Consider the following 27267-nt stretch of genomic DNA (forward strand, 5'->3'; position numbering starts at 1 on the left):
GTAACTAAACATATTGAACCGAAACTTTTCATTTCTGGCGTTTCATTTCCATAATCCAAATGTCGTTTATTTGAATTATGTGCCTTCAATTTGAACGACGAGTTGCGTGTTCCGCTGTTCACTTACCAATAGTGGAAGTTCACATTGTGCTAGCTAGCAAGTCGTGTGTGAGGAATGATACGTCTAAATAGCTATATGACTTAGTGGCTAAATATAATAATCATATACAATAATAATATCCAGGTGATCAAATCAAGTAAAAATGAATCATTGTTATTTAAAGGCCTCTGTGGCGCAGCGGTAGTACGCTTATCTGTGAAACCGGAGGTCCCGGGTTCGAATCCCGGCCAGGGCATGATGAGAAAAGAACTTTTTCTGATTGGCCTGGGTCTTGGATGTTTATCTATATAAGTATTTATTATAAAATATAGTATCGTTGAGTTAGTATCGCGTAACACAAGTCTCTAATTTACTTCGAGGCTAACTCAATCTGTGTAATCTGTCCCGTATATATTTTCTTTAATTTTTTTTTAAAGTATAATGTTTCAATTTATTTAAGTAAGTTTTGAGAATCAGAGTTATTTATAAAAAATTAAATAAGTGGCGGGAACGATGTTTCGGGCTACTCGACCACTACTAAAGGGAAAATCTTTCGTCAGGCTACGTATGCTTGGGAAATCGCGCGAAAGACGACGTTGAGTCGGAGATTTTTATGGTCCAGTCGGTAGAATCTTAACTTATGTACTGTGATTTATCTAGCATAAATATTCAAACGTCACAGGCCAAAATAATAGCATTTTTCCTGTTAACTTTATTATCAGAAATTTACTTTCTTGTAAATTGTAACGTGTCGTGTGGTTCCTGCCACCAATAAAAAAAGAGCAGGACCACTCCATCTCTTTCTCATGGATGTCGTAAAAGGCGACTACGGGATAGGCATATAAACTTGGGATTCTTCTTTTAGGCGATAAGCTAGCAACCTGTCACTGTTTGAATCTCAATTATATCATTAAATTTGTACCAAACAGTTCAACGTAGCTTATCAGTCTTTTTAAGACTGCTGGCTCGGTCTACCCCGCAAGGGATACAGACGTAATTAAAGGTGTACTATCTTATAAAGCGATCAATGTGAACAACTCTGAACCAAAGGAGCATGTTTCCTTTCGCGTGGCACGGCGTCGTCACTGCGCCGGAATCCATTGTATGGGTTTGTTTGGATCCCGCCACACTGATTCACGCATTCCGATCTGCGGTGACACTGATAGCTTGCTGTCTTTACGTAGGTATATCTATTAATTAAGCGTCTACGATTTTTTTAACTTTATTAGTTTCGCAGAATGCTTTGTATTGATACGTATTTTGTTATTAAAATAAGTTAGGAGAAAACAATACATAAGTACACACACAGACATATAGTCACGTCCGGTCGTCCGTAAACCGATCGAGTGGCAATTCTTTACTCTACTCCTACCTCTACACACTATATTAGAGGAAACAGGCGTGCTTTAAAATTTGCCTAGAACTACGTGGTCTAATGGGCGGGTGCACTATAAGAGGGTATTTGACAAAAATTTTCACGCGTTATTGTTTTCTGTCTTTCGATAAAAAATATATTTTTATCTCATATAATTAACGTGGCCATTCAGTCTTTTCAAGACTGTTGGCTCTGTCTACCCCGCAAGGGATATAGACGAGACCATTATGTATGTATGTAAATATAAATAAATTAATCTGAACAATGTATTCTTTCGTCCACATTTCTATTCTAAGTATGGATAGTTGTGAAGTTGACGTTGTAGAAGAAAATGCTGCTGTGCACTTTGTTACAGCTACTTCTGCACTGACGCCTTGGAAGCGGCAGTAAACTTAGTTTTAAGTAATTTATTTGACGTCAATAAATGTTATGAAACTAAAAGATATGACAATCATTAAGCGATATGAAGTATCCTATAATAATGAATAAAAATTTTGAATTACGAATTTTAATTGAAGACTGTTGGCTCTGTCTACCCTGCAGGGATATATCTAGGCGTGATTACATGTGTATATTATATGTTACTATAAATAAACACTTGAAGCAGGCTTCTTTCTTTTTTATGCAATAAGAAATACTCAACAAAATTATATTTTTTTTCGTGATAATAAATAACTTAATCTAATTTCTTATTTCTCGCCGGCCCCGCCCGCAAATATCTGAAAAATGTTAATTGGTTACCTGCCCTGCGGGTCACAAGCTCCTCCATTAAGAATTTCATTGTTTTTAGTTGGAATAAATTTCAATGCCATACAGTTTAACTGCTTTGCTAAGTTACTTTGATGGTTTAGAATCGAAGTAATCTGTACCATGTGTCTCGGCACCAGAGAAAAAAAGAATACGACCATTTCGTCGCCTTTTACGACATCTCTCATAGATGTCGTAAAAGGCGACTAAAGGATAGGCGTATAAACTTGGGATTCTACTTTTAGGGGATCTGCTAGCAACCTGTCACTATTCGAATCTCAATTCTATCATTAAGCCAAACAGCTGAACTATCAGTCTTTCCAAGATTGTTGGCTTTGTCTACCCCGCTAAGGATATAGACGTGATTAAATTATGCATTTATAATAGATCAAATAAATATATCTAAATCAGCAATTGCCACGTAAGTAGAACCTAGAACTACCTATCACGGATACCTACAAACAAGTTCTTATCCGATTAGGTAACAAAATCCACACCGACCGATCAATTAGTCAACGCCTTTAAAAGATTGGAAAAGATACCTTTCTTACAAAAAAGGAAAAAAAAACTAAACAAAAACAATTTTAATTATCGTTCGTTTATTGTTTCACCGACTTCTTAAAAGGAGGACTTGACTTATGCTCACCATGTTATCTTTATAAAACATAAAACAAAGATTCTAGGTTTTTTTTTTTGTAGAGTTGAAAGATTTCTATTTTTTTTTCCGTATGAAGCAACATTATGTTTTAATTTACAGCTAAAAAGCGTTAACTTGAAAGTGTCTGTGGGGTCAAATGTCTTTTACACCATTCGACTATCGTTATAAGGATACTTCGTTTTAGTTGTGAAGTTTAGGGAAAACGTCGCAGGCAAGAGTAAGTTTTGTACGAGCAACATTAATTTCAATGCTTAGTAGTTGGTCATAGTGCCGTGTGGTTCCCGGCACCAATACAAAAAAGAATAGGACCACTCCGTCTCTTTCATTCTTCCATGGATGTCGTAAAAGGCGACTAAGGGATAGGCTTACAAACTTGCGATTATTTTTCAAGCGATGGGCTAGCAAACTGTCACTATCTGAATCTCAATTCTATCATAAGCCAAATAGCTGAACGTGGCCGTTCAGTCTTTCAAGACTGTTGGCTCTGTCTGCCCCGCAAGCGCTATATATGTGCATATGTATGTACCTATGTAGTTGTCATACTTAGGTACATACATATAATCATGTTTATATCCATTGCAGGGGAGACAGAGCCAACAGTCTTGAAAAGACTGAAATGCCATCAGCATGTAGGTGTCAGTTTGTATTAAAAATGATTTATTTTAATAAGTTACACAATTATTTCTTTCGTAAAGTAATAAAGTAATGTAGAAAAAAATAAGAATTAAAAGACAAAATTCGTAGCTAAGAGCTTGTAGATTTTACAGTTCAAACCATATAACTGTAATCTTTTATGCTATATTTTGCGTAAGTTGATATTATTATGGACTGAGATAATTGTAAAAGAGTTATGCCGTAATCCTTTTGGTAAATATCAAAAAACAAAACAGCTAAAACATTGCCAACAAAAAATGATTGGAGCCAAAGATTTGTATAATAACGAACGTATCTTGATCAAAAAAAGGACGTCCTAGTAAAGGATCAGGTCAAAAGTACGCGAAACCGGCGAGCTTGCATGAAGAGAGTTACGAATGTGGATGAAGCGAATGAAGTATGCAGAGATCGTGGCAAGTGGAAAGAGGTAGTCTCTGCCTACCCCTCCGGGAAAGAGGCGTGATTTTATGTATGTATGTATGTATTAGTATAAGAAATCGTGTCGTATGGTGTAACTACCGCGCAGTCGGTCACTCGTGTTTTTTTCCGTGGCATCGTCCGCGGCTGCGCCTGCGGCGATTACACGCCGCTCCGTTTCTCACACGCAGCGCTGGCTGTTTTTGTCTGACGTCTGTTTTACTGCCCTGTCTATACATTTTGTATACCTGTGCCGTAGACCTGTTAATGTACTAGACAGACATAGTCCTAAATACGCGAAGAGAGATATACATACATGCAAACACGTGTATATCCCTTGCGGGGTAAACAGAGCCAACAGTCTGGAAAGGACTGATAGGCCACGCTCAGCTGTTTGGCTTGATGATCGAATTGAGATTCAAATAGTGACAGGTTGCTAGCACATCGCCTAAAAGAAGAATTCCAAGTTTATAAGCCTATCCCTTAGTCGCCACGGGAAAGAGAACCACACGGAACACCTTTTTTTAAAGACTGTGAGAAAGAAATATATATATGTGTGTGTGTGTGTATAAGAAACAGATATATCTCGAACTTACTTCGAGGCTAACTCTAATTGTGTAATTTGTCCAGTATTTATTTATATTTCATGGTATTTATGATATTAAGCCAAACAACTGAACGTGAAAAGTCTTTTCAAGACTTTTGGCTCTGTCTACCCCGCAAGGGATATAGATGATTATATGTATGTATGTTTAAGAAATATACAGCTGGTCTGATAAGTCTCCTGCCTCATCTGTTACTTCGCTGAAGTCATTGGTTTTATGATTGTGGCGCTACGTGTGGCTTTTTGGATAAAAAAAGGATTTTTTTTCACGTCAATTGGTCATTCATAATTTCATGGACGTAGACTCGAACCCTTGTATCTGTTGCTGTTGATTTTACCCTGGGTTCAGTCCTTAACTAAAATAAGTCAGCAGAAAAGTCACAAGGTCATGTGTTCGATTACCGATCAGGTCAAGATGAAATCTTGTTCAGATCGACTAGGATTTTGGATATTTGTTAGAAAAAAATATAGAATTGTGGAGTTTTTATCCTTTTGTTTGTTCCGTATTTATTAGAATGAATTCATATAGAAGAAAGCCAACAGTCTGGATAAGACTGATAGGCCACGTTCAGCTGTTTGGCTTAATGATATAATTGAGATTTTATTCCTGACAGGTTGCTAGCCCATCGCCTAAAAAAAGAATCGCAAGTTTTTACACCTAACCCTTAGTCGCCACGGGAGTGATGGGAGTGATCCTATTCTTTATAGTGCCGGGAACCACACGGCACAATAGAGTTCATCACAGACAAACAGAATAAACACACCCAAGTGGCAAAAGGACTAAGGGATAGGCTTAAACATACTAGGGATTCTTTTTTAGGCGATGGGCTAGCAACCTGTCACTATTTGAATCTCAATTCTATCTTAAAGCCAAATAGCTGAACGTGGCCTATCAGTCTTTACAAGACTGTTGGCTCTGTCTACCCCGCAAGGGATATAGACGTGATTATATGTATGTATGGCAAAAGGAATTGATATGAATATCAAAAGTTTCACTGAATTGGTGAAGTTTCAATATATTTGTTAGTTCCGAGGTTCGTTTATACGGGTATATAAAGCTCGGATAAAGCACTCCGACGGGAAAGCTCTCGAGACGAGGAGTCTCCCACACCAGTGACAAACAAACAGGCAAACATTTATACGGATACCTCTGTTGAATGGCTTTATGCAATACGTCCAATTTTCGTTCGCACCTAAAACGACTGCTTTAAGCATAGGTACAATATAAATCATCTTTTTTCATCTTGATAATATAGTTATTGCAGAATTTATCGACGTTTTAATAAATAGCCATAGAAATAGGATAGTAAAAATGATGGAACTTTACAAATTATGTTGTTCTAACACAGAGTGAAGAATGGTGATCACTTTAAGGACCAACGCGCCATAAGAAAGTTTCTTATTGTGACTTTAGTAAAGATAAATCTTTTGGGCTTCAAAGATTTGCTTAATCAATATATCGTATCTAATACCTTTCATTCGAAACTGTCGTACCTAACAGACTATATAAGTAATTATTTAATTCCGAGTTCTTGTAATTATTTAATCTATAATTAATTAAATTGTTTTAGGTTCATGCCACTTATTTTAATCCACTTCTCTGTTGAAAGACTAGGAAAAGTCAGTAGCAGCAGAGTTTGTGCTCTCCATACAATTCTTAAGTTGTAAATAGGTAACTGGTGTGTGTAAGTTTATCTTAAAATCATTATAATTTTGTGTAGACCGCTTATTATACATAGGACGCATATAGCCCGTCTTGAATGGAATTAAAATACAACTACCGCCACCTGGCGGTAGTTGTATTTTAATTACAAAATAACAATATATCAGTGGTGTCTTGTGGCATACAGCCGTCCTCGAGTTTGGACGAGCCATGAATACAAGACAAACACTGGATAAGTTTGAACAAACAATAAATAATAGCTGTTTTATCTGGCATCGAACAATGACACCGAAAAATAGGACGGCGGCGGTGAACTGTATGAAATTCACTTTTTGCTGGTCGTCTGCGGGGATTAGTTGTTGCTATGTAGATGATCGGCTGTTGCTGAGCTAACGGTCACGTGGTCTCGATGGGATAGAATATATTGAAATAAATCTAGGACTCTCTAATAAAGACGGTAATAATAAGACGATGATGGATTTTCATAATAATACTACACACGTTCAGTTAAAAAAAGAACTTTAGGACGCTAAAGCGTACAAGATGCATAACATGCATTGCATGAATGTAACATGTATCACAGACAAAAATATTGAACAAGATTTTTTAAAATAGATATAGGGAATATTTTAAACAGTTGTGTCCTTTTATTTGGTACAAAATAAATGGGTGCAATGTAAATTAAACTTATCAAATCGAATTTGACATTGGCCTTAATTTAAATCCAATATGGACCATAACAGCACAATATTCAGTTTGTCAATTTGTCGACGTTTGGCGCTGAACGTGACCGAGCAGGTTCAATTCGATTCTAATACACCAACACCGTACAATACTAAACCATCACAACCATAAATATCAATGTAGTATCCAATACTGGTTTTGCTACTAACACCGCCATAGACGAAAGAAAGGCCAGTAATGTATGGTGAAATAGACGAACGGATAGTTTATAATAGGAAATTAGACCGTTGAGAATGTGCGCGCCGCGGGTAGCCATGGAGTGAAGAAAAAGTGTACAAAATAGAGTAAAAGGTGGAGATCGGATAGGTGGAAACAAGTGCGGCGCGTGACGCTCGGTGCTGTGGAGGCTGTGGGAATCTCACCGCATTCCTGATCTCATTCCTCTGGTGTTCGATGACAATGGGATGTTGGCGACACATCGTGATGTACAAAATTGAGTCTTAAGATTGTGTTAAACTATTAAGGAAATTAAACAAAATCAGCAAATTGTATTATGTTGTAGTATTAAGTAGTTCACAGAAGGGACATGCGATTGGTTATCAATTTTCGAATGTTTTTCGATATAAAAATGACGAAAATTTATGAAAATCTTGGTAGGTCCTGTGTTAAATTTTTAAAACGTAAGCAAGTTGCTTACGATCGAATGGCAAAACACACACGAATTCCACCGTGTCTAATGGTGTATCAAAATTGATTCATCAAATGCTCAAAAAAGCTGAAAGTATCCCAAAAAAATAAACCAAAAAAAAAAAAAATACCAACAGAAGGTCCATAGATCAACCATCAAATTCGCATCAGCAGAACTCTCCATTTACCACGCCCGCAGCCACTAAACCTACAAATGACTGACTGACCGCGTCTCCTGGGGGGTCGCCAATTACACCAACCAATATTTGCGCAATATCTCACAAATTATGAACAAATTCTTTATCATTATTTCGCCGAAATGTTTGTCCTACTGCTAAATCGTTTTTTATCAAAGGACCGTCAAATTGCGAATAGTCTTTATTACAGGACGCGAAGGACACAATTTGGGGGTACATTTCGTCGGGATTGACTCCAATTAAGAGCTGAGTCGGTTTCTTTTCAAATCCAAGATGGAGGCGGTCCTCGGGGCCTGTGTTTGATTTGATCTGGGCCGCTCGCGTTTCTCGACAAATTAGCGCCGATTTGTTCCCGCCGGACCCTATTTAGGATGTGATGAGTTTTTTGGATGATGATTGAGTTCTTAGGCGTTCCGTGTCGCGGTGGTCCTGTGATGTTTGCTGTTGATTGATAGATAAGTTTGAGGCTAAACACACGCGATGTTTTCGATCTTTTCTTTGACTGTGAAGGATAGCGAGCTGTTTACCTTATTAAAATGAATAGCAGTGGCTTTATGTATTTTTTAAGATTATGAAAAATTACATTTGAATTAAACTATTCGCACGGATCGTGGTAAAGTGAACGCTTGATATGTTTATTTATGTATGTGTTTTAATTTACCTAAAGCATTTCTACAAATAGGCTAACTTAGCTCTAATTCCTTAATCCTGATAACTACAGTACAATTCTTACAACATGCTTGTTCTTGCGTTGCAGATGTTCATACTTTTTCACGTTTGTTCCTTACAATTTAAACGTTAACATTTCACGAGATTCCGGCACAGTTACTCACTGCCCATTGGTATTCTCCGCCGGTGTTGGACCAGCCTCAACGTCCCGTGACGTCATGTCCGCTTCCGGCGCTCAGCTGGTCGGTGCGCCTCACGTATCATCAGTGAAAGTCATAATAGGATCTAAAATAATGAGTCGAAGTCGTTACGAGGTTCAACTTTTTCGAGACCCCTATTGCTCTTATGGATTTTCTTATTGGAATCAGCCGAAGTGCCTAATGATCGATGGATGCCGACCACGGTTAACGCAAGACAGTGTTTTTAAGATGGTAAATCATATCAGATATATTTTTTTCTTTTTATTTATTGTAAATTTACGTCCATATGGTCACTTCTATATCCCTTGCAGGGTAGACAGAGCCAACAGGCTTGAAAAGACTGAATGGCCACGTTCAGCTATTTGGCTTTATGATAGAATTGAGATTCAAATAGTGACAGGTTGCTAGCCCATCGCCTAACTAAGAATCCCAAGTTTGTAAGCCTTTCCCTTAGTCGCCTTTTACGACACCCATGGGAAATAGATGGAGTGGTCCTATTCTTTTTTGTATTGGTGCCGGGACCACACGGCACTACTACACTATTGTAAATTTGAGTGCATTAATCCCCAATCTGCCTAATGGTCAGCTAGATGATGTCTAATGTGGATCTAAACTAGACAGAAAAAAAAACCTGACTTTACCAATCTTGAAATGTCTGGCCATAGGAAGACCTTCAATAAACGCTAGGAGGATGATTAAATTAATAGATTTTTTGATTTTCTAGATTAATTGATTGATTTTTTTTTTGTCTGTTGTAAATCAATTCCTGCTATATTGTTATATCATTCGCCATCTCACTAGAACCTGCATTGGGGAAAATTTCATCTTTAAAAAAATATAAATACGAATATAACAAACATTGATTTATTTGTAAACAAGTAATCAAGAAATTGTATAACATTTATGTGAAGGAATTAACTGATTGTCACGCTAGTGAAGTCAGTTATATGCAATGGCATTTCAATATGTTTTAATGGATTGTGTTCCCCACGCCCTCTGAATAGGGTAGATTGAATGCCACACCATTATTTGGGATAAAGTTGAGCCGGTTAATTATAATATTAATATTATTTCAATTGATTATTGTTAAAAGAAAATATGTAGTCCTCTTCTTTGTGACTTTGTCGATATTAAAGACATTTAAGTATAAATTACATACATATGTACATATAATCACTTCTATATCCCTTACAGGGTAGACAGAACCAACAGTGTATACTTGGGATTCCTCTTTTAGGCGATGGGCTAGCAACCTGTCACTATTTTGAATCTCAATTCTATCATTAAGCTTAACAGCTAAACGTGGCCTTACATTATATAAGTTTTCAAGACTGCTGGCTGTCTACCCCGCAAGGGATATAGAGGTGATTATATTTATGAATGAATGAATGAGCAAATGTGAGAAATGTTGAAGTTCATTCTCTTAAATTAACCGTACAATTGTAATAAATTCACAAGCATGTTAAAAACATCACAATAAACCCACAAACTTGACAATGACACCAAAAATGTGCCGGGAATTTTCATTTTTTTGCACGAACACCTCCAAGGTACGCAACAACCCGCCTCGAGGCACGTACTCTCCTTCGCAGAACACCCTGTGATCCCCGCCGAAAGGTGTTGTACTCAAATATTTTCATTCCATAGTTTGTGATTTATATAGACGATGTGGTATTGGGTGGTCTGAAGCTATTGTCGGTGGTGATAGATTGAATAGATGCGTTCGTATGAAAAGTCCAATGGAATGTTGTTTGTTTCAGCTTCACATTGGATTTTCGTTTGTGTATGTGGCCAACACTGGTGTCATATTTTTAAGCTTCACAGTAAAATCCCTGAACTAATTTTGATATGAAACTTGGTAAAAATATAACTAATTCAAATCTTGGAACAGGACACAGATTACTTCTTTGACAACCCCTACGGGAACGGTAAGAACCTGGAATTTCAGGTTTGCAACTCACAATGGGAAACGATCAAGATATTTTGTAAATGATCTCATCAAACTTTGAAACGAAATGTCATATCTTGAATGATGTCTATAAATAGTATTTATTATACGCCAATTCGTATGAGTAAAGTTATTCAATCCTTAAGTAATATCCACTCGTCTGGGAAGTCTCGATTGATTCCTGTTGGCCCGACGCCAGCCATCATGCTTACACGCATTTTTATGGCCAGAAGATCTATTAAGACGATCCCATTTCCTTTATTGAAGGAAATGTAGAGTTTATCAATATATCATTATACATATGATATGATTTATTCTATGACCTTAAAACTATCACATCGAAACCTAACATTTTCCTAATGAAGAGAAATTTAGAGGGTAAAATATGCTACATATCTGTGCAAAAATGTTATAGCCCCATATTTTAACCTGACCGGGAATGGAGCCCAGGTCATGTAATTTGAGATATGAAAGTTGCCATTGCTTATAGAAACAGTCTGTTGTCCAATGAAAGTTAATATTACTGTTCTTGGCCAGTTAGAGTCACGGTTTTAAGTTCTTTTCGAGGCGATCGGCTCTATCTACCCCGTTTGGGATAAAGATGCATGTAGTTAATTTTTAGAGGATAAAAGAGATGGTAATAAAAACCTATAACGTTGTTTGTTAAATATTCGGTCAATTAAAATTTAATATCATTGGCAAAAAGGCAAATGCTAAGAATTTTAACTACAAAAACGGAAGTCAAGGAACAGCAAGTGGTAAATGACGCCGAAACAATAATTTACTTAAGCTCTATTGCAACAGTAGTAAATCCTTTCGGCAAAAAATGTAATGGCTGCGTTTTGTTGGCACTCTCACACATTGCTCTGTCTGGCTCTTCAGACGATCATGAGTCACTCCTGATGGCACAAGTCACAAGATTTGAGCTCGTTTCTTTCAAATGAATGTAATAGACACATGACAATGCAACATAACGTCTCGTGTAGGTTAGTTTGTAGTTACAATTTTGGCGGCCTGTTCGGCGCAGTTCTCGGAATCTTACCTTAAAACGATCCCACGTTCGATTATCGGTCAGGTCATGATGGAAAAGATTTTTACCTAATTGGCCTTTGCTTTATATAAATATATATCTCCTACATGTATATCGGTTATAAAACATATTATAGTTGAGACAATATCACTTTACATGAGTCTGGAACTTTTTCGGAGCTTACTCAATCTGTGTGATTTGTCCCCATTAAATAATTTGCATCCTTATTATTGTTTTTGTGATTTATTAATGAATATCTTAAAAGGTGGAAGTTAAAAATTATTCGAGAAATAAGAACTCTGTGAGTGCTTTGCTTAGGCATAAATAGGAGACAGGTTTGTTATACAAGTCAGCCAATCAACACCTATCATTGTAGCTTCACCAGCTTATACAGAATTTAGTACATTTTTCATCTGCTGACTGATTCTTGAATAGTTTTTCATTGGTGTTTTGTATTTTAATAATTATTTTTATATTTGTTTTCGTATCTTCTCAGACTTGTACCACACCGTCCACATTCATTCATTCAGCGTTCAAGTTATTGTTAAACTCATCTAGTGCACATAAATGGATTATAGAATATATTTTTGCTTCCAACTGTTGGTCTTTATGAAATCTGAGAAGCTTAATCAGAAAAAGTGGACTATGCGATTGGACCTTTAATGCTCTCAAGAACCCCGTCAGATCTTAGATCAATGTAGACCTTTCAACGGCGGGAGAGATGATATGACATGACACCTCTTTACATTACTCATTACATTACTCAAGTAACACAATAGCGCCGTGAAATGGTCACATTATTTGCGCTCAAACAAAAGGCGGGCCGTTATCAGAAGCCGATAAGATTGGATTCCAAAGGCTTTCCCACGAGCTTCATCATAGGTCAAATTTGAACTGAGCCCTATGAGCTAATATGGTTTTCCCAAGAAAAATGTTGTCCATCGTTTGTAGACTTTGAAAACCGTAGCAATAGAATAATAACTTAGAAAGTGTAAAGGATTATATCAGCTTATGTAGCCTTAGAATCTGTTCGAGACTGTTGGCTCTGGCATATGGATTAAGAATGTAAATTATAAAGAAGATTTCTCTTGAGAAAAAAAGGTATTTATAAATTCCTCTAACCACGTTTGATTAAGTATTTAGTATTCACTAAAATCTAACTCAATATCATAGGCATTTTTGTTAATCTTTTTGGCTCATCATTTTCATAGTCTTTATCTTCAGCAAATCCATTTATGTAATTTCTCATACCAAGTCAAGCAATGGTTACTTCTCTGCTTGTGACTTTATAAGAATTAGTATCAATCAGAATTTATTACCTCTTATGTTTTAAATGCCGTGTGGTTTCCGGGTAGGTATTTAGAATAGAACCTCTCCATATCATTCCCGTGGATAGCGACTAAAAGGAAAGGCTTATAAATTTGGGATACCTCTTGATGGACTATTTGAATCTCAAGTCCATCATTCAGCCATACAGCTGAACGTGGCATTTTAAGACTGTTGGCTCTATCTACCCTGCATAAGATATATACGTCACCTATATTTTTGTATTTAACTTTAAGCATATATCACGAAACCACACTAAAATCGGCAACATTCCTCGATCAAATCCCAATATTTTTCCACGGGGCAATCAATGAATCTGTATGTTTGTCGTCGGATTCGTAGAAACTGGCACACAACGAACAAGGGCCGGCACAATGCTAGCTGAAGCTGCGGCGTCGCTTTGTGAAGCTAATCTCCGAGGCCGCGCATTCCTCACACAAGCCCCAAAAAACGGGGTGGACCATTCGAGGGTGGTTCTGTACCGGCAATGACTAATTCAATTTCAGCCAAATAATTTCCAGTTGTGATACAATTCGTGATTGTAGATTTAGTACATGGCTTAGATAAATTTAATTTTGATGATAGATTTTAAATAAGAATTTTAACTAAAAGTGAATTTCCCCAAAATATGCCGAAATATTAAGCCCTCAAAGTGCAACCATGCAATGTGCATTCGTCCACGATTAAGATTTAAAAGATCTATATTTATAAATTGACGTCCGGTCACAATGCTGCAGTGTAGTTTGTTCCGCCGCTTCTTCTACACATGCGGTTTGGAAGCGGTAGTAGTTATAATTCGATTTAAGTGATATGACATCAATTAGTGATACCTTGTATTCAATACATACATACATACATACATAAAATCACGCCTCTTTCCCGGAGGGGTAGGCAGAGACTACCTCTTTCCACTTGCCACGATCTCTGCATACTTCTTTCGCTTCGTCCACATTCATAACTCTCTTCATACAAGCTCGGCGGTTTCGGGTACTTGTATTCAATCTTGAAAATAAATCTATTCCACTCTAACCATCTGTCTTCTTCTACATACATATATCATTTCCTTTAGATTTAAGAGTCAGATGATTAGCTTCTTATACTAAACTTTAAAGAATATTTGACACATCAGAGTACGAAATATTTTATGTGAAGAACCCTAGAACCACACGTCAGAAGGCGGTACCCCAAACCAGCGATACAATAATGCTTGCCTATGAATAATAAGATCAAATAAAATATAAAAAAAACCAGTCACTGAACACAATCGAGCACTCATGTAGACAACTATTATGTAAACACAATACTCTACTCCTCTCTTTCCAACACCATCAAAAACTGAATGATCTACGTCATCTTTCTCTTTCACTCCGATTGGCTTATACTTTATAATGTTGTTAAGGACTCGCTCGATTGTTGAGTCTTCAGATAAGTCTCGAGATACGTTTTGGGCTTTTGTGGTCGTAATGTCTCTTTTTATTCGATTTGTGCTACTAACATGGCCATCATTAACGCTGTAATACTCTGATTTGCCTCAATTATATGTTTCGAAGATGTCATTTATTTTGATCTAGACACTAACATCACGATGTATGAAAGATTACGCGGTCTGTGAATCGCTTTGGTATTGTAAGGGTCACATAGGCTTGAAAAATCGTGAAAAAAGATGGAATCTGATTATAGAAATTAACTTCCTATAAATTTAATTGCTGGTATGATCGTGCTGGGACTAACAATAGTGGGTAAATAAAGAGGGCCATACATACATACATATAATCACGTCTATATCCCTTGCGGGGTAGACAGAGCCAACAGTGTTGTAAAGGCTGATTGGCCACGTTCAGCTATTTGGCTTTAAGATAGATTTGAGATTAGTGACAGGTTGCTAGCCCATCGCCTAAAAAAAGAATCCCAAGTTTGTAAGCCTATCTCTTAGTCGTCTTTTACGACATCCATGGGAAAGAGATGGAGTGGTCCTATTCCTTTTTTGTATTGGTGCCGGGAACCCCACGGCACAAGAAGTCCATGGAAGTTATAAACAAATTAATGATGAAGATGGTTACTAACAGCGTACCTATAACTTTTACAAGTCAAAACAAGTATTCAACTAAGTAAGAACGTATAATTCAACGACCTAGGAACTGTACTCGATATTTGTATCAATAATATTTGTGTAGCCGATCAAATTATGACCTACGGTAATTTATATAATGATACACTTCAGGATCCTTCCTGCTGAGTTGCCAAGAGTTACGTTTGTGTGTAGTTAGATCCATATTCTTTCAATGTCGATGTCTTCATTTGAGTTTTCTTATATATCGTGATGAGCAATTGTCTGTTATTTTGCTTTTGTTGAAATTACATACCTATAGATATTATTATTACGTCTGTCTGAAAGGATAGGCATAGATACTCGAAATGGTTCTCGACGTGAGTCATGACAGGCAGCCAATGGTTGGTTTTCCCGAATCTTTTCACAGAAAATATGTACCACCTGGAAACTAGCACAAAATCACGTCTCCTTCTTGAAGTAGTAGGCAGAGACAACATCTTTCTACTTGCCACGATCCAAACATCTTTCACTTCATCCAAATTCATATTTTATTTTCTTGCAATCTCACGTAGGTACTCTTGACCTTTGGAACCTTTGGCATTGAGAGTATTAACATAAATAGCATTCTGATAATAATCAGAAGCATACCTTCAGGAATAAAGAAGTATGTGGGGCGGTCAATATGATCAACCCAACAAAAACATTTCTTAAGGGGATGACACAAACGGTCTCGACTCGTATGAAACTATGTAAGAAATCATGACGGTCATTGACAGACAGACAGAAAAAGCGACATGGGGCGACATGAAGGGTGTTTTTGAGACTTTTCAATGAATATTCTATAGCATCGATTAGCATAATCGGCGTAGAACAAGCTGTGAACGACTCATCAAGATGCAAACATGTTTGAGAAAACATTGTCGTTGAGTTATATAAATATGGCGAAGACAGGATCTTGGGTGAGTGTTAGGGCGTTTTGAAAAATATTTTGATTATTTTTAGCCTCACTGGTACTTGTCCGGACACTTGGTCAGTGATATGACAAATAATGAGTTGTGAATATATTTTGAAAAATTAAAGTGAAATATATTCTGTACATGAAAAAAAATAATAAGGTAAGTATGTGCTATCTAAATTTTGATAAAATTTCCTAAAAAATATTCTATTATTTTACTAGTACTAAATAATTTCGTTGACCCATCAGCACTAACGTACGTACCATAAGTTTATTACAATTGATTTTAACGGCGATGATTACCAAAAAGAATCGGAATCGTAAGGTAATAATTGTGATATTGCAAAATAAACAACAAAATTTGCATAATTTTAGTCACTTTTGAAAATTTGGGTGGTCTTAAGCCGTTTTTCCTTAATCTCGCGGGTCGCCGATTTAATCCCAAGGATTTCATGCCCAAAGCTATAATTTCCACATTATTGACACAAAGTATAATTTATGTCACAAAAATTACCTCGTTTTTCTTCATTTGTTTTTGCTCTTTATATTTTTTGAAACATTACATGCTGCATGCGGTGGGCTTCAGTGCTCTGCTCTGCTCTGTGTTTAAGTTTAAAACAACCTTATAACATTATAGCACGTAATTTAGAAAATAAAATGTGACATGACAATATGTCAAATGTAGATTTTCTATCAGTTTACAAAATTTCTTGTGAAAATATATAATTGGCGAAATGAGTACACCCGACGTTTATAAAGGCTATGTATCTAGACCTATTACTGCTTCCACCAGGCCTTCCTTAGACGAAGTGGATGAAATTATGTATTCAGAAAATCAACAGCAAAATGAAGAGGTTGAAGCTATAGACAGCTGTTGCACATCGAATGGGATTAACTCTAGAGAGTATGCCTCGTCAGTGTCCAAAAGTTTAACTTATGACATTTTCAAAAGATATTTTCAAATGAATCCCCAATTTGCCTTCGAGAACAACAGTGATATTACTCTGGATGGCGCTGCAAAGAATCCCGAAGATAAAGATCCTAAAAATGAGAAGACTGCTGATGATTCTGTTGCTTCTGCACGTCGTAGAAATTCAATAGGTCTAAATTATGAAGTGCCTTCAGAAACTGAGGTTAATTCTTATCACTATTCTAGGTCAAATAGTGTGTGCAATATTAAAATAAAAAGATTCATATCTAGAGCTACGGCTTTGAGTCATACGGGTTTACTTGATAGTAATGAAAAGAAGCGCGCAGAAAAGATGACCTACTGTCGCCCTGTTACTAAACATTTTTATAATGAAGAGTTTATTTTTAAAACTACAGAGAGAAATAGACGCCTCCAAAAATTGGTGCAAAAAATGGCAATCGCCCGAGAAAAAGAAAAGCAACAAAATGCTTGGAATGACTACATAAACAATCTTAAACAGAAGCACCGATTTAATGCTCATTCTGCAAATGGACCAGTTCCGTGTTCATCCGGAAGAACAGGTCCTGAGATAATTGAAGATTTTTATAAAACGAATTTTAAGTGTCAACAGTCCAATACATGTAGAAATCTGCTCAAAGATTTTTACCAGCCGTGCACATCAAATGAAAATAATTTCTATGATAATTACGGTAAATCTGATTATCGTAGAAATTTAAAGATACAAAACAATCCTAATGCGACAGTTAATAGGGATCAATCTGAGAGCTATATTTTATCATCCCTTCCTATTATCATTTTAAATCGGGATAAATCAAACCAATGTGAGATTCGATGCGCTATCAATGATTATTGTATACCTGAAAAAACTGACAGTAATACTATACTTTTGGATAAAAGATATAGTAAAAATGAAGAACTTGCAACAAAGGCTAGTAAATCTACAGTTGTGTATAAAAAGAAAAAATCTCGAGTACAAAAAAATTCATCAATACAGACAGATCTAAAATTATTACCGCTTAAAGTTGCCAAACATGAAAGCGTGGAAACTTCTACTACTGTTAATAAGAAAACCTCTGAAAATACCAATGAAATTAAAACCCAGCGCCAAGATTCGTTGTCAAGCATTGAGTGTAAGTTAGAAGTTTTAATACAGTCTATAAATACGTTGGTTACAGAGATTAAGGCAAAGCCTGTATCACAATGTTTGACTAATAATAGTAAAATGACTATATCTCGAAGTATTGAAACAGTTCCACCAAACACTGAACCTGTTCTTCAAAAGTTGGACGAGAATAGAATCAGTCAGTTGAAATGTAATTCACCATGCTTGTTCCAAAATACTAATGTTGGTAAAATAGATAAAATTTTGTTAGAAGAAATTAATAAAAGTAATGAAGTGAAGAAAGACATAGAAAATATTCTGAATGGTAATGTGTCAAAATCATGTGCTGTTCAAATAACTGCTGACCATATTCCAACTCGAGAACATTCAACTGAAGTGACTGATTCTTTATTAAAAACTGAAGTGAATAGTACTGTTGATCAACAAAGAATGATTCCAGAGGAAAATAGGACAATGGCTGTAAATACTGATCCTCTAGGGCTGCTAGCTCTGCTAAGGATATCTAAAGAATCTGTTAAGCATGTTTTATCATATATGCAGAATTTTCCATATCAATATTTGCTCCAACTACCATTCCCAAAGGAGAATAGTATAACGCCATTCATTTGCAGCATTTGTAGAGCAGGATTTACTACGCCGTCTCTTTTAACGGAACATACTCAGAGTCATGTTAGAAACAGGTATGCAACCTTAAATTTTGACTGAGTTATTTTTGACTACATTGTAGTGGGAGACTTAAGATTTAAAATTATCTTATTGAAGTTGAAGTAAACGCCGCTTTTTCCAAGCGGTAGTAACATCAAATTAAATTTTGAAATTATTAAATGAAACATTATAGCCGAGAAAAAGAGTTATATAAGTACTCTAATAAATTAATGTCAGTGTACCTATAAAGCAGAAAGTAGTTTAGGATTCAGATTCCGTTGCATTCTACTTTGTTTAATTGCAGCAATTTATTCGTTTGTTTTCAATCCAGAGATTGCTGCGTCTGTCGCCATCTTACTGGGGCTCAGGCTAATGACGATAAAGCATTAAACCCTCGCCGTATGTTCTGCTGTGAGTTCTGCAGGAAGCCGTTTTCCAGGGCCTACTGCTGTGAGTTGCATCAGATGACGTGCGCCAAGAGACTGGGGAAACTGTGTGACGTCACATCAAGTCTTATCCTATTAAGGTAGACCTAGATTTGAACTATGATTAGGATTTAGATAACCTGCAATATTAAATGTGACGCAGTAAGAAGAAAATATCTAGCATTTTCTCTGAACTGTTTATAAAATTACGGGATGAATCTACCGTATCACGGCTTGTCATTTCACTAAACATCGAAAACAAATTGAAGCGTTATGCGCTTACAATTTTTTTTTACCTAATATTAACAGGATTTATTATTTAGGATAATATTTACTAGTATAGATGTTATATGAACATATTTAATGATGAGCACGCGACATTATATAACAATATTTTGAACGTTTTTTTATCTTTATTTTTTATAAGCATTAAAATATGGAATCATGATTCATAAGTTGAAATGTTTGCAAATGCAGTTATTAATACCTCAGAAAATGTGAACAGTCGTAGTATATTTTACTTATTGTGATTGTCCTGTGGAATGTCAAATAAAGCGCTAAATTTTATTGTGACTGCACGTCCCGAGTGTTTCTTTTTTTTTTATTGCAAACTACCCTGTGGACATACCTTTTCCATTGACAGGGGATAATTGGGTATAGGTGGGTGACCGTGTCCTTTGTACAGCCGCATCTCATTCATCACGCCTGTCCACTACGTTTTCGGGACTTATTATAGTGAAACGGGCATAAAATTTGGCCGATGCGTCTCAATGCGATGTAGCATTATGTGTCATTATATCAAGACTATGTAATGGTATTACAATTGTGATTTATGCTTTGTTGACAGAATTTTCAAGTATTTAGAGGTTGTTGTTAATAATATTATTTTAGTTTATAATAAAAAAATGAAGACTAGCTTTAATTTGTTCAAAATATGATCTAATATAATAAATAGATCACGAGTGTTAAGTTAGTTAAACTTCTTGAGATAATATTTCTATTTATTTCCTCAGAAATTGGTCTGGGCAATATACCTGTTATTGAACATCTAATTAGTTAATACTCGTATACAGTATTTGGGTACAATGATGCCACCAACAGACATACATACTCGTATGAAAAGATGAATATTACAAAACCCAAGTTTCTACGGACGTGCCGCCTTACCCTAAGGCCACGTTAGGTGGTCAGTTTCTTGTCATTATATAACAACAGGATCTTCACAATCGGTCGGAATCCGAAGACCTCATTGATATTGAATAGGTTCCACGTGAACCTTTTAGCATTCATCGGCGTGTTACAGGCGAAATAAGATCATTCAGTCCTAATGCCGATGACACTTCCGTTTTTAGGGTACCGTCGGTAAGAACAACTTCTTTCGTACTAATACGAGTAACATTTTATCGTAGATGCAATCTCTTACAGGCTTCGATCACATATTCGTCGAAGCTTTCAGGCTAATCTATAAGATCTGCGCGTCTAACATAACAACGTCTTTAGGGAGCTGTAGCGTCTTCCTCGACACTGAAGTGCATCTGCCATGTTCCCTGAGGTACTACAAAATGCTTGGATGCTTCCTGGCGAAAAAATCTACGTCAAAACTACAAAGAGTGCCGGGGAGAAGCAACAACAATTAGAAAGCCATTGCAAGTGACCGGTCATGTGGGCCTAGTAAAAAAAGGTCCATTCAAAGTCCGTATTAGTTATTAAGTACTAACATAGGTTAAGTAGATATAACTTACAAGGTTGGACCATGTTAAAGTTGTCTTTAATAAATAATTATAATTATAGGCTTAAAAACAAAGTTTTTCCTTGTGTATCTATAGTCCGCTCTGTCTACGTTAAATTCAAATTTCCATTTTTTCCTAACCAAAATGTACTCATGCCTTTTTCTAACATCTAAACTATACTAATTTGTACAGATTTTTTAAAAAATATGTTTAGAAGTTTACTTGTGAAGAGGCAACAAACAAACTAACTTTCTTAGTTGGGACGCGGAACCCTCAAACAAGGATGTCGGTGCGCACTTTTTGCTCATACCGCAGAGGTGTAAATTCTATAATAATGCTCAAAAATGCCTTTTGTCAAACCCCACCATGAGGGCTGGAGGCCTAGCCGTACCGTTAAATTCTCACATCGTACTGACATGATGTCTGTCTGTTTGTAAAACCAATTGCAACGTGGGAAGGAACAGCGTATTCGATTTTTTGTCAGATTCTCTTTTATTGCTTGAAGGTGCAGATCTTGAATGGAGTTGTAATATTTGGTTTCGCAGTTTGTGTAAATTGCATAGTTATATATTTATGAATGACAAATCAGCTTTAATGTGATTAAAATTAATTTACTGATTTAGAAGATTGAGTCAATTGAAAGTGAGTAAAGATTTTGAATTGGAGACTAAGGCTGGATGGAACAGAAGCAAGGAGAAGCAACATTGTCCATATATCAGGCCCATGAACAATTATATATAGAGTAAGTCATCATCGACATGAATAGTATACTAATATATATAATAGTATACAATAAAATTTGTGTGGTTCCCGGCACCAATACAAAAAAGAATAGGACCACTCTTCATCTCTTTCCCATGGATGTCGTAAAAAGCGACTAAGACTACTTTTGTATGCGATGGGCTAGCAACCTGTCACTATTTGAATCTCAATTCTATCATTAAGCCGAATAGCTGAACGTGGCCATTCAGACTTTTCAAGACTTTTGGCACTGTCTACACCGCAAGGGATATAGACGTGACCATATGTACGTATGTATGTTAAATTTGATATCCTGATAAAAATAACATTATTCTAACGATTGTAATACCTAAGAGTGTATTTGAAACAATGCATCAAATCTTAAGTAGAACTTTGAACAGTTTTAATTTGATCAGTAAGTGAACAACTCCGTGCATTGCGTACGCACCTCGAGCGTTAACTTTTTAATATTTTTTTGACATCGACAAGATAATACTCACCGCCCCACATCGATTCTAACAATGGAGTGTTGTCAAACCTTATCATTATATTTCTTGAACTAGCAAACTGCACCTGCACCGTTATCTCATAAATGCATAACAAATTATGTAAAGCGTATCGCTCAAGAAAAGCCAATATTTGTTGCGCTGGCGCATGACAATCTTATCGGGACATTTGGGGCTTGTGGTCAGGCTACTGCGCCGCTCGGGATAGAAATCAATTAACTAAGGTCGATAGTGAAGGTGACAGCTTTCCTAAAATATCAGTTTTTGATGTTACATACGTATTACGTCTTTATTCCTTGCGGGGTATACAAAGCCAACAGTCTCACATAGACTGAAAGGCCACGTTCAATTGTATGACTTAAAGATTGAATTGAGATTCAAATAGTGACAGGTAGTTTCAAATAGTGCTAGCCCATCGCCTAAAAAATCCCAAGTTTATTGGCATATCTCTTAGTCGACTTTTACGACATCCATTAGAAAGAGAACGAGTGGTCCTTTTCTGCACTTCATACTACACTCCAGACTACAATCCCTCACAGTTGTGTGAAAATCAGTGACAGTTATAGTCCAAAAAAATAAAATTAGTTAGCGGAGTCCAAACTCTAAAGCAGAAATGTTTTGGATGAAACCAGATAAACACTCCGTTGATGATGTCCGAATGGATAAAACTTCGCACAAAGTAGTCGCTATAGGTATAATAAAATTAAAATCGGGACCATAACCCAAAAAACCTACATAATAAGCAAACACCTGAATCTTATTTGATCTCAGAGAAAATTGCTTGGAAACTTTATGAATTTGGATCCGTTATTGTTTATTTTTTCAAGAAACGCAATGTCAAGCAATAAGTTACTTTGAGATGTATCTTTTAGAGTACAGTATTGCTTTAAGTTATCTTTAGATGTGTGTTGATAAAAAAGGATTTTAAGTTCTTGTTGTGGGTTAGTGGCATAGACTTATCAAAATGTTAGAATCGGCAGTCTTGTAAAGTGGAGTTATAATGCAGTAAATTTTTAACGACTACTTAATATTCAGTCATCACGCTTAATCAATGTGAAACTTTTTGTAAATAGCTACTTATTCTTTATGTTATTTAAATACGTACTTATTTTATAAAAACTTGCTGATTGTTTTGACCACTCCATCGTTTTAGAAGTCTATGGTAGCTGCTATATCTTAATTTTATTTCGGATTGGTGCGATTGTGTTATAAGGATCTTGAGGAATGACCCTTTTATTTAGATCTCCAGATATGTGCGCTCCGAATGGGCTTAGGATGCTTTTTTGAATATTTTGGTAATTGAACTTCGTATTCTTCATTTTTGTCCGACTGTGTTCATTTGAGTTACAAAAATTTAATTTTTTGACAAATGCTGCTTAGTCACCGTTTCAACTGGAATTTGTTTGGACCATTTCATTTTTTTTTTATTTATTAAACTTCTGGGTACTTTAACGTATGATGTTCTCAGTTAATTCATAGTGTTTTACAAGTCGTACCATCTAGTCTATTTTCTTTAAATGTTTTTCATTATAATAGCTCACACGATACGCTTTGAAGACGCTAGAACGATAGACGCAAAAAATAATTCTTAATTCATCATATCATAAATTCTACGTCCTCATAATTTCGAAATGCGTCCACTGCTGAACACATATATGTACATATATATATATGGCTTTATTTCAATATATCCACCATAATTACGTATATAAAGATATAAGGCTTAGCATATATTTCAATGCTATTTATAGCACAAATACACTATTGAGTTATGAAAATTTAACACTGGCTACATTTAGTTTTTAGTTCTCAGGAAATACTGTAGGTGGCGCTTTACTCCTACCTTTTTGTCTGTGGCCCGTGTTCTCACTTTGTTAAGAATTGTGCAAGAAAATAAAATAAGATTATTCAAGAAAACAGTTCTTTAATTAGTATTTTCAGTCCATAATCCAAGAGGTTATGGGCCCAGGATACTCTGTGAGTAAAGAAAAAGTGTTAGAAAGTCACCAGAAAGTGAAAAATTTCATTGTTGAAAATAACCTAACTTCAAGCAATCAAAATGGATTCGTCACGAATGAATTTAGAAAAATTTGACGGAAATAATTTCAGACAGTGGAAATTTCAAATTAAATGTGCTTTGAAGGCAAAAGGAATAGATATTTATACGCCAAAACCAGAGAAAGATACTGCTGAGTGGTTGAAAAATGATGGCATGGCGATGTTTTTATTAACATCTTCTATGGATTTCAAACAAATCACCTTAGTAGAAAATTGTGAAACCGCCGTAGAAATGATGACAAAACTTGAATCGATATATGAGCAAAAAAGTGAAATATGTAAAATGCTAATTCATGAAAAGTTTTATCAATACAAAATGTCGGAAAGTGACAGCGTGGCTCAACATATTTCAAAAGTTGAAACCTTAGCAAAGCAGCTGAAAGAAAGTGGCGAGAATGTTAGTGAGATTGCAATAATTACTAAAATACTTGGAACATTGCCCATGAAATATAGATATCTGCGCCAAGCATGGATGTCATTGGATCCTACACAACAAACACTCAATAATTTGACGGCTCGTTTATTAGATGAAGAAGCAAGTTTAGCGTCAGTGGAAGAGCAAGAGACAGCTCTCCTTGTTGTTAACAAAGGTTGGAAGAAACAAACAAAGCCAAATGAGTCAGAAGCTGGTGGGAGTGGTTTGAATCAAAACAAAAACACTAAGCACAGGTTTGAGTGTTATAATTGTGGAAAGCGAGGGCACTTTGCAAAGGAATGTCGTTTGCCAAAGAAAAGTAAACAAAGAAAGCCTACACAATCTTCAGACATGTTGGCATTTAATGTGGAAGTTGATTGCTACAACACAGAAGAGAATTCCTGGATATTAGATAGTGGTGCCTCCGCACACATGACTTATAGAATAGACTTCTTTGTGGAGTTGTTTGAATGTGACCAGAAATCATTAACATTAGGAAATCAACAAGCTTTAGAAGTATCGGGCATTGGTAAAGTGTTGATAAAAAGATATGTTAATGGACAGTGGATTAACAGTGAACTACATAATGTATTATATGTTCCTAGTTTGCGGAGGAATTTATTTTCAGAAGGAGTTCTTATACGACAGAATTACTCTATTATAAAGAAAGACCTTAATGCTTTAATATACAAAGAGAATGATATAGTGATGAGTGCAAAAATAAGATTAAATAACCTATATGAGTTAAATATAAAAACAATAGTTTCAAATACTTGTAACCTAGTTCAAAACAATAAAAATGATATTAAGATATGGCATGAACGCTTAGGACACATTAATACAAAAGAAATTAAAAATATGTGTGTTAATAGTGCAGTAGAAGGTTTGAAAATTAGTGAAAATGATGAACAAAATTTTGTTTGCGAGGCATGTGCATATGGAAAGCAGTGTAGGTTTCCATTTCAAAAATCTACACGAGGGGAACTACAGCCTGGAGACTTAGTGTACAGCGATGTCTGTGGACCAATGAGTCAAGCTTCGGTTCAAGGAATGAGATATTTCTTGTTATTCAAGGATGCAGCTACAAGTTTCAGGCATGTATTCTTTATTCAAAATAAAAGTGATGTTATGGAAGTATTCAAGAAATATAACAAAATTATTAAGAATAAATATATGCATGGTGTTAGAACATTACATACTGATAATGGAAGAGAATATGTCAACAGAGCTTTTAAAGATTATTTGGAGAAAGAAGGAATAGCTCACGAGCTTACCGCTCCATATACACCTGAGCAGAATGGACGTGTAGAAAGAGAGAATAGAACAATTGTGGAGAGTGCTCGCTCCATGTTGTATGCAAGAGACATTCCATTATATCTTTGGGCAGAAGCGGTGAAATGTGCTGTTTATATATTGAACAGAACATCTTCCAGTCAGACTCCAGAGAAAACACCATATGAATTATGGTACGGTACTAAACCGCAGCTAGGTCATTTGAAGGTGTTTGGCAGTGTTGGATATGTTCATGTACCAGATCAGTTGAGGACAAAGTTTGAGAAGAAGAGTGAAAAAATGATACTAATTGGTTATGACAACAACAATTACAGAATGTATGATCCAAATAAGAAAACCATAAAAATATCTAGAAATGTGATATTTGATGAACATTTTGTTCCAGAAATAAGGAAGAATATTGCACAAATTAGCATTATGGACGATGAAGATATTGCTATGAAAAATAATGAAACAGGAACAGTAAATACAATTAATGTATTAGATGAAACGCATCAAACAACAGAATCTGATGATAGCTTGTTAAGCTGTGACAGTGATGACCCAGCATATGAACCGTCTCAAGAAATAGAAAATATACCACACTCGAATGTAACATTGAGACCGAGAAATAATAGGCGTTTTGAAGCGAACTTGGTTGAGTTGTCATTGCCTCAAACATATGATGATGCATTACAAAGTCCACAGAAATATGAATGGTGTCAAGCTATCAAGGAGGAATTGTCTGCACATCAAGAAAACAACACATGGAGTGTGAAAGAAAGATCTAATGAAAGAACACTTACTACAAAGTGGGTGTTTACAATTAAGAAAAATGAGAATAATGAAACATGTTATAAAGCTCGTTTATGTGCACGTGGGTTCAATCAGATCAAAGATGTTGACTATCAGGAAATATTTTCTCCTACAACTAGGTATGATTCTATTAGAATTGTTTTATCTATTGCAGCTAAGTATAAGTTAAAAATACAGCAATTTGATGTAAAAACAGCTTTCCTTAATGGGTATCTAGAAGAAGATATTTTTATAGAAGTTCCTGAGGGAGTCAATTTGAATAAAAATTGTATTTTGAAACTTAATAAATCTCTGTATGGTTTAAAGCAGGCTTCTCGTTGTTGGAACAAACGATTTAGTAATTTTCTGATAAAATATGGTTTTGTACAATCCCAAGCTGATAACTGTATTTTCATAGGGATTTTCAATAAAATTAAAATATTGTTAATAATATATGTCGATGATGCCCTTGTAATATCTGCTAGTAATTTGCTTATTCAAGAGATTATAGAATATTTAAAGCAGGTTTTTAAAATAAAATTATTAAATTTAAAATATTTTGTAGGCATGGAAATTCAAAGAATAAATGATTGTATTTATATTCACCAGCGGGAGTACATAGAACAAATTATTGAAAAATTTTGTATGTCAAATGCTAATCCA

General features: G+C 35.7%; 2 protein-coding genes across 3 annotated transcripts in view; one reads left to right on the plus strand and one right to left on the minus strand.

The window, feature by feature from the left end:
- Positions 1-27267, minus strand: part of LOC106139154 (protein prickle) — a 348600-nt gene that overhangs the window by 15599 nt on the left and 305734 nt on the right. The window lies entirely within an intron of this gene.
- Positions 16698-20724, plus strand: LOC132902875 (uncharacterized). Its single transcript, XM_060949725.1, has 4 exons — positions 16698-17096; positions 17889-18697; positions 18994-19112; positions 20513-20724. The coding sequence occupies exons 1-4, from the start codon at positions 16698-16700 to the stop codon at positions 20722-20724; spliced, it is 1539 nt and encodes a 512-aa protein (XP_060805708.1).

Source organism: Amyelois transitella, chromosome 19, assembly GCF_032362555.1.
Source record: "Amyelois transitella isolate CPQ chromosome 19, ilAmyTran1.1, whole genome shotgun sequence".
In the NCBI taxonomy this organism is placed as follows: Eukaryota; Metazoa; Arthropoda; class Insecta; order Lepidoptera; family Pyralidae; genus Amyelois; species Amyelois transitella.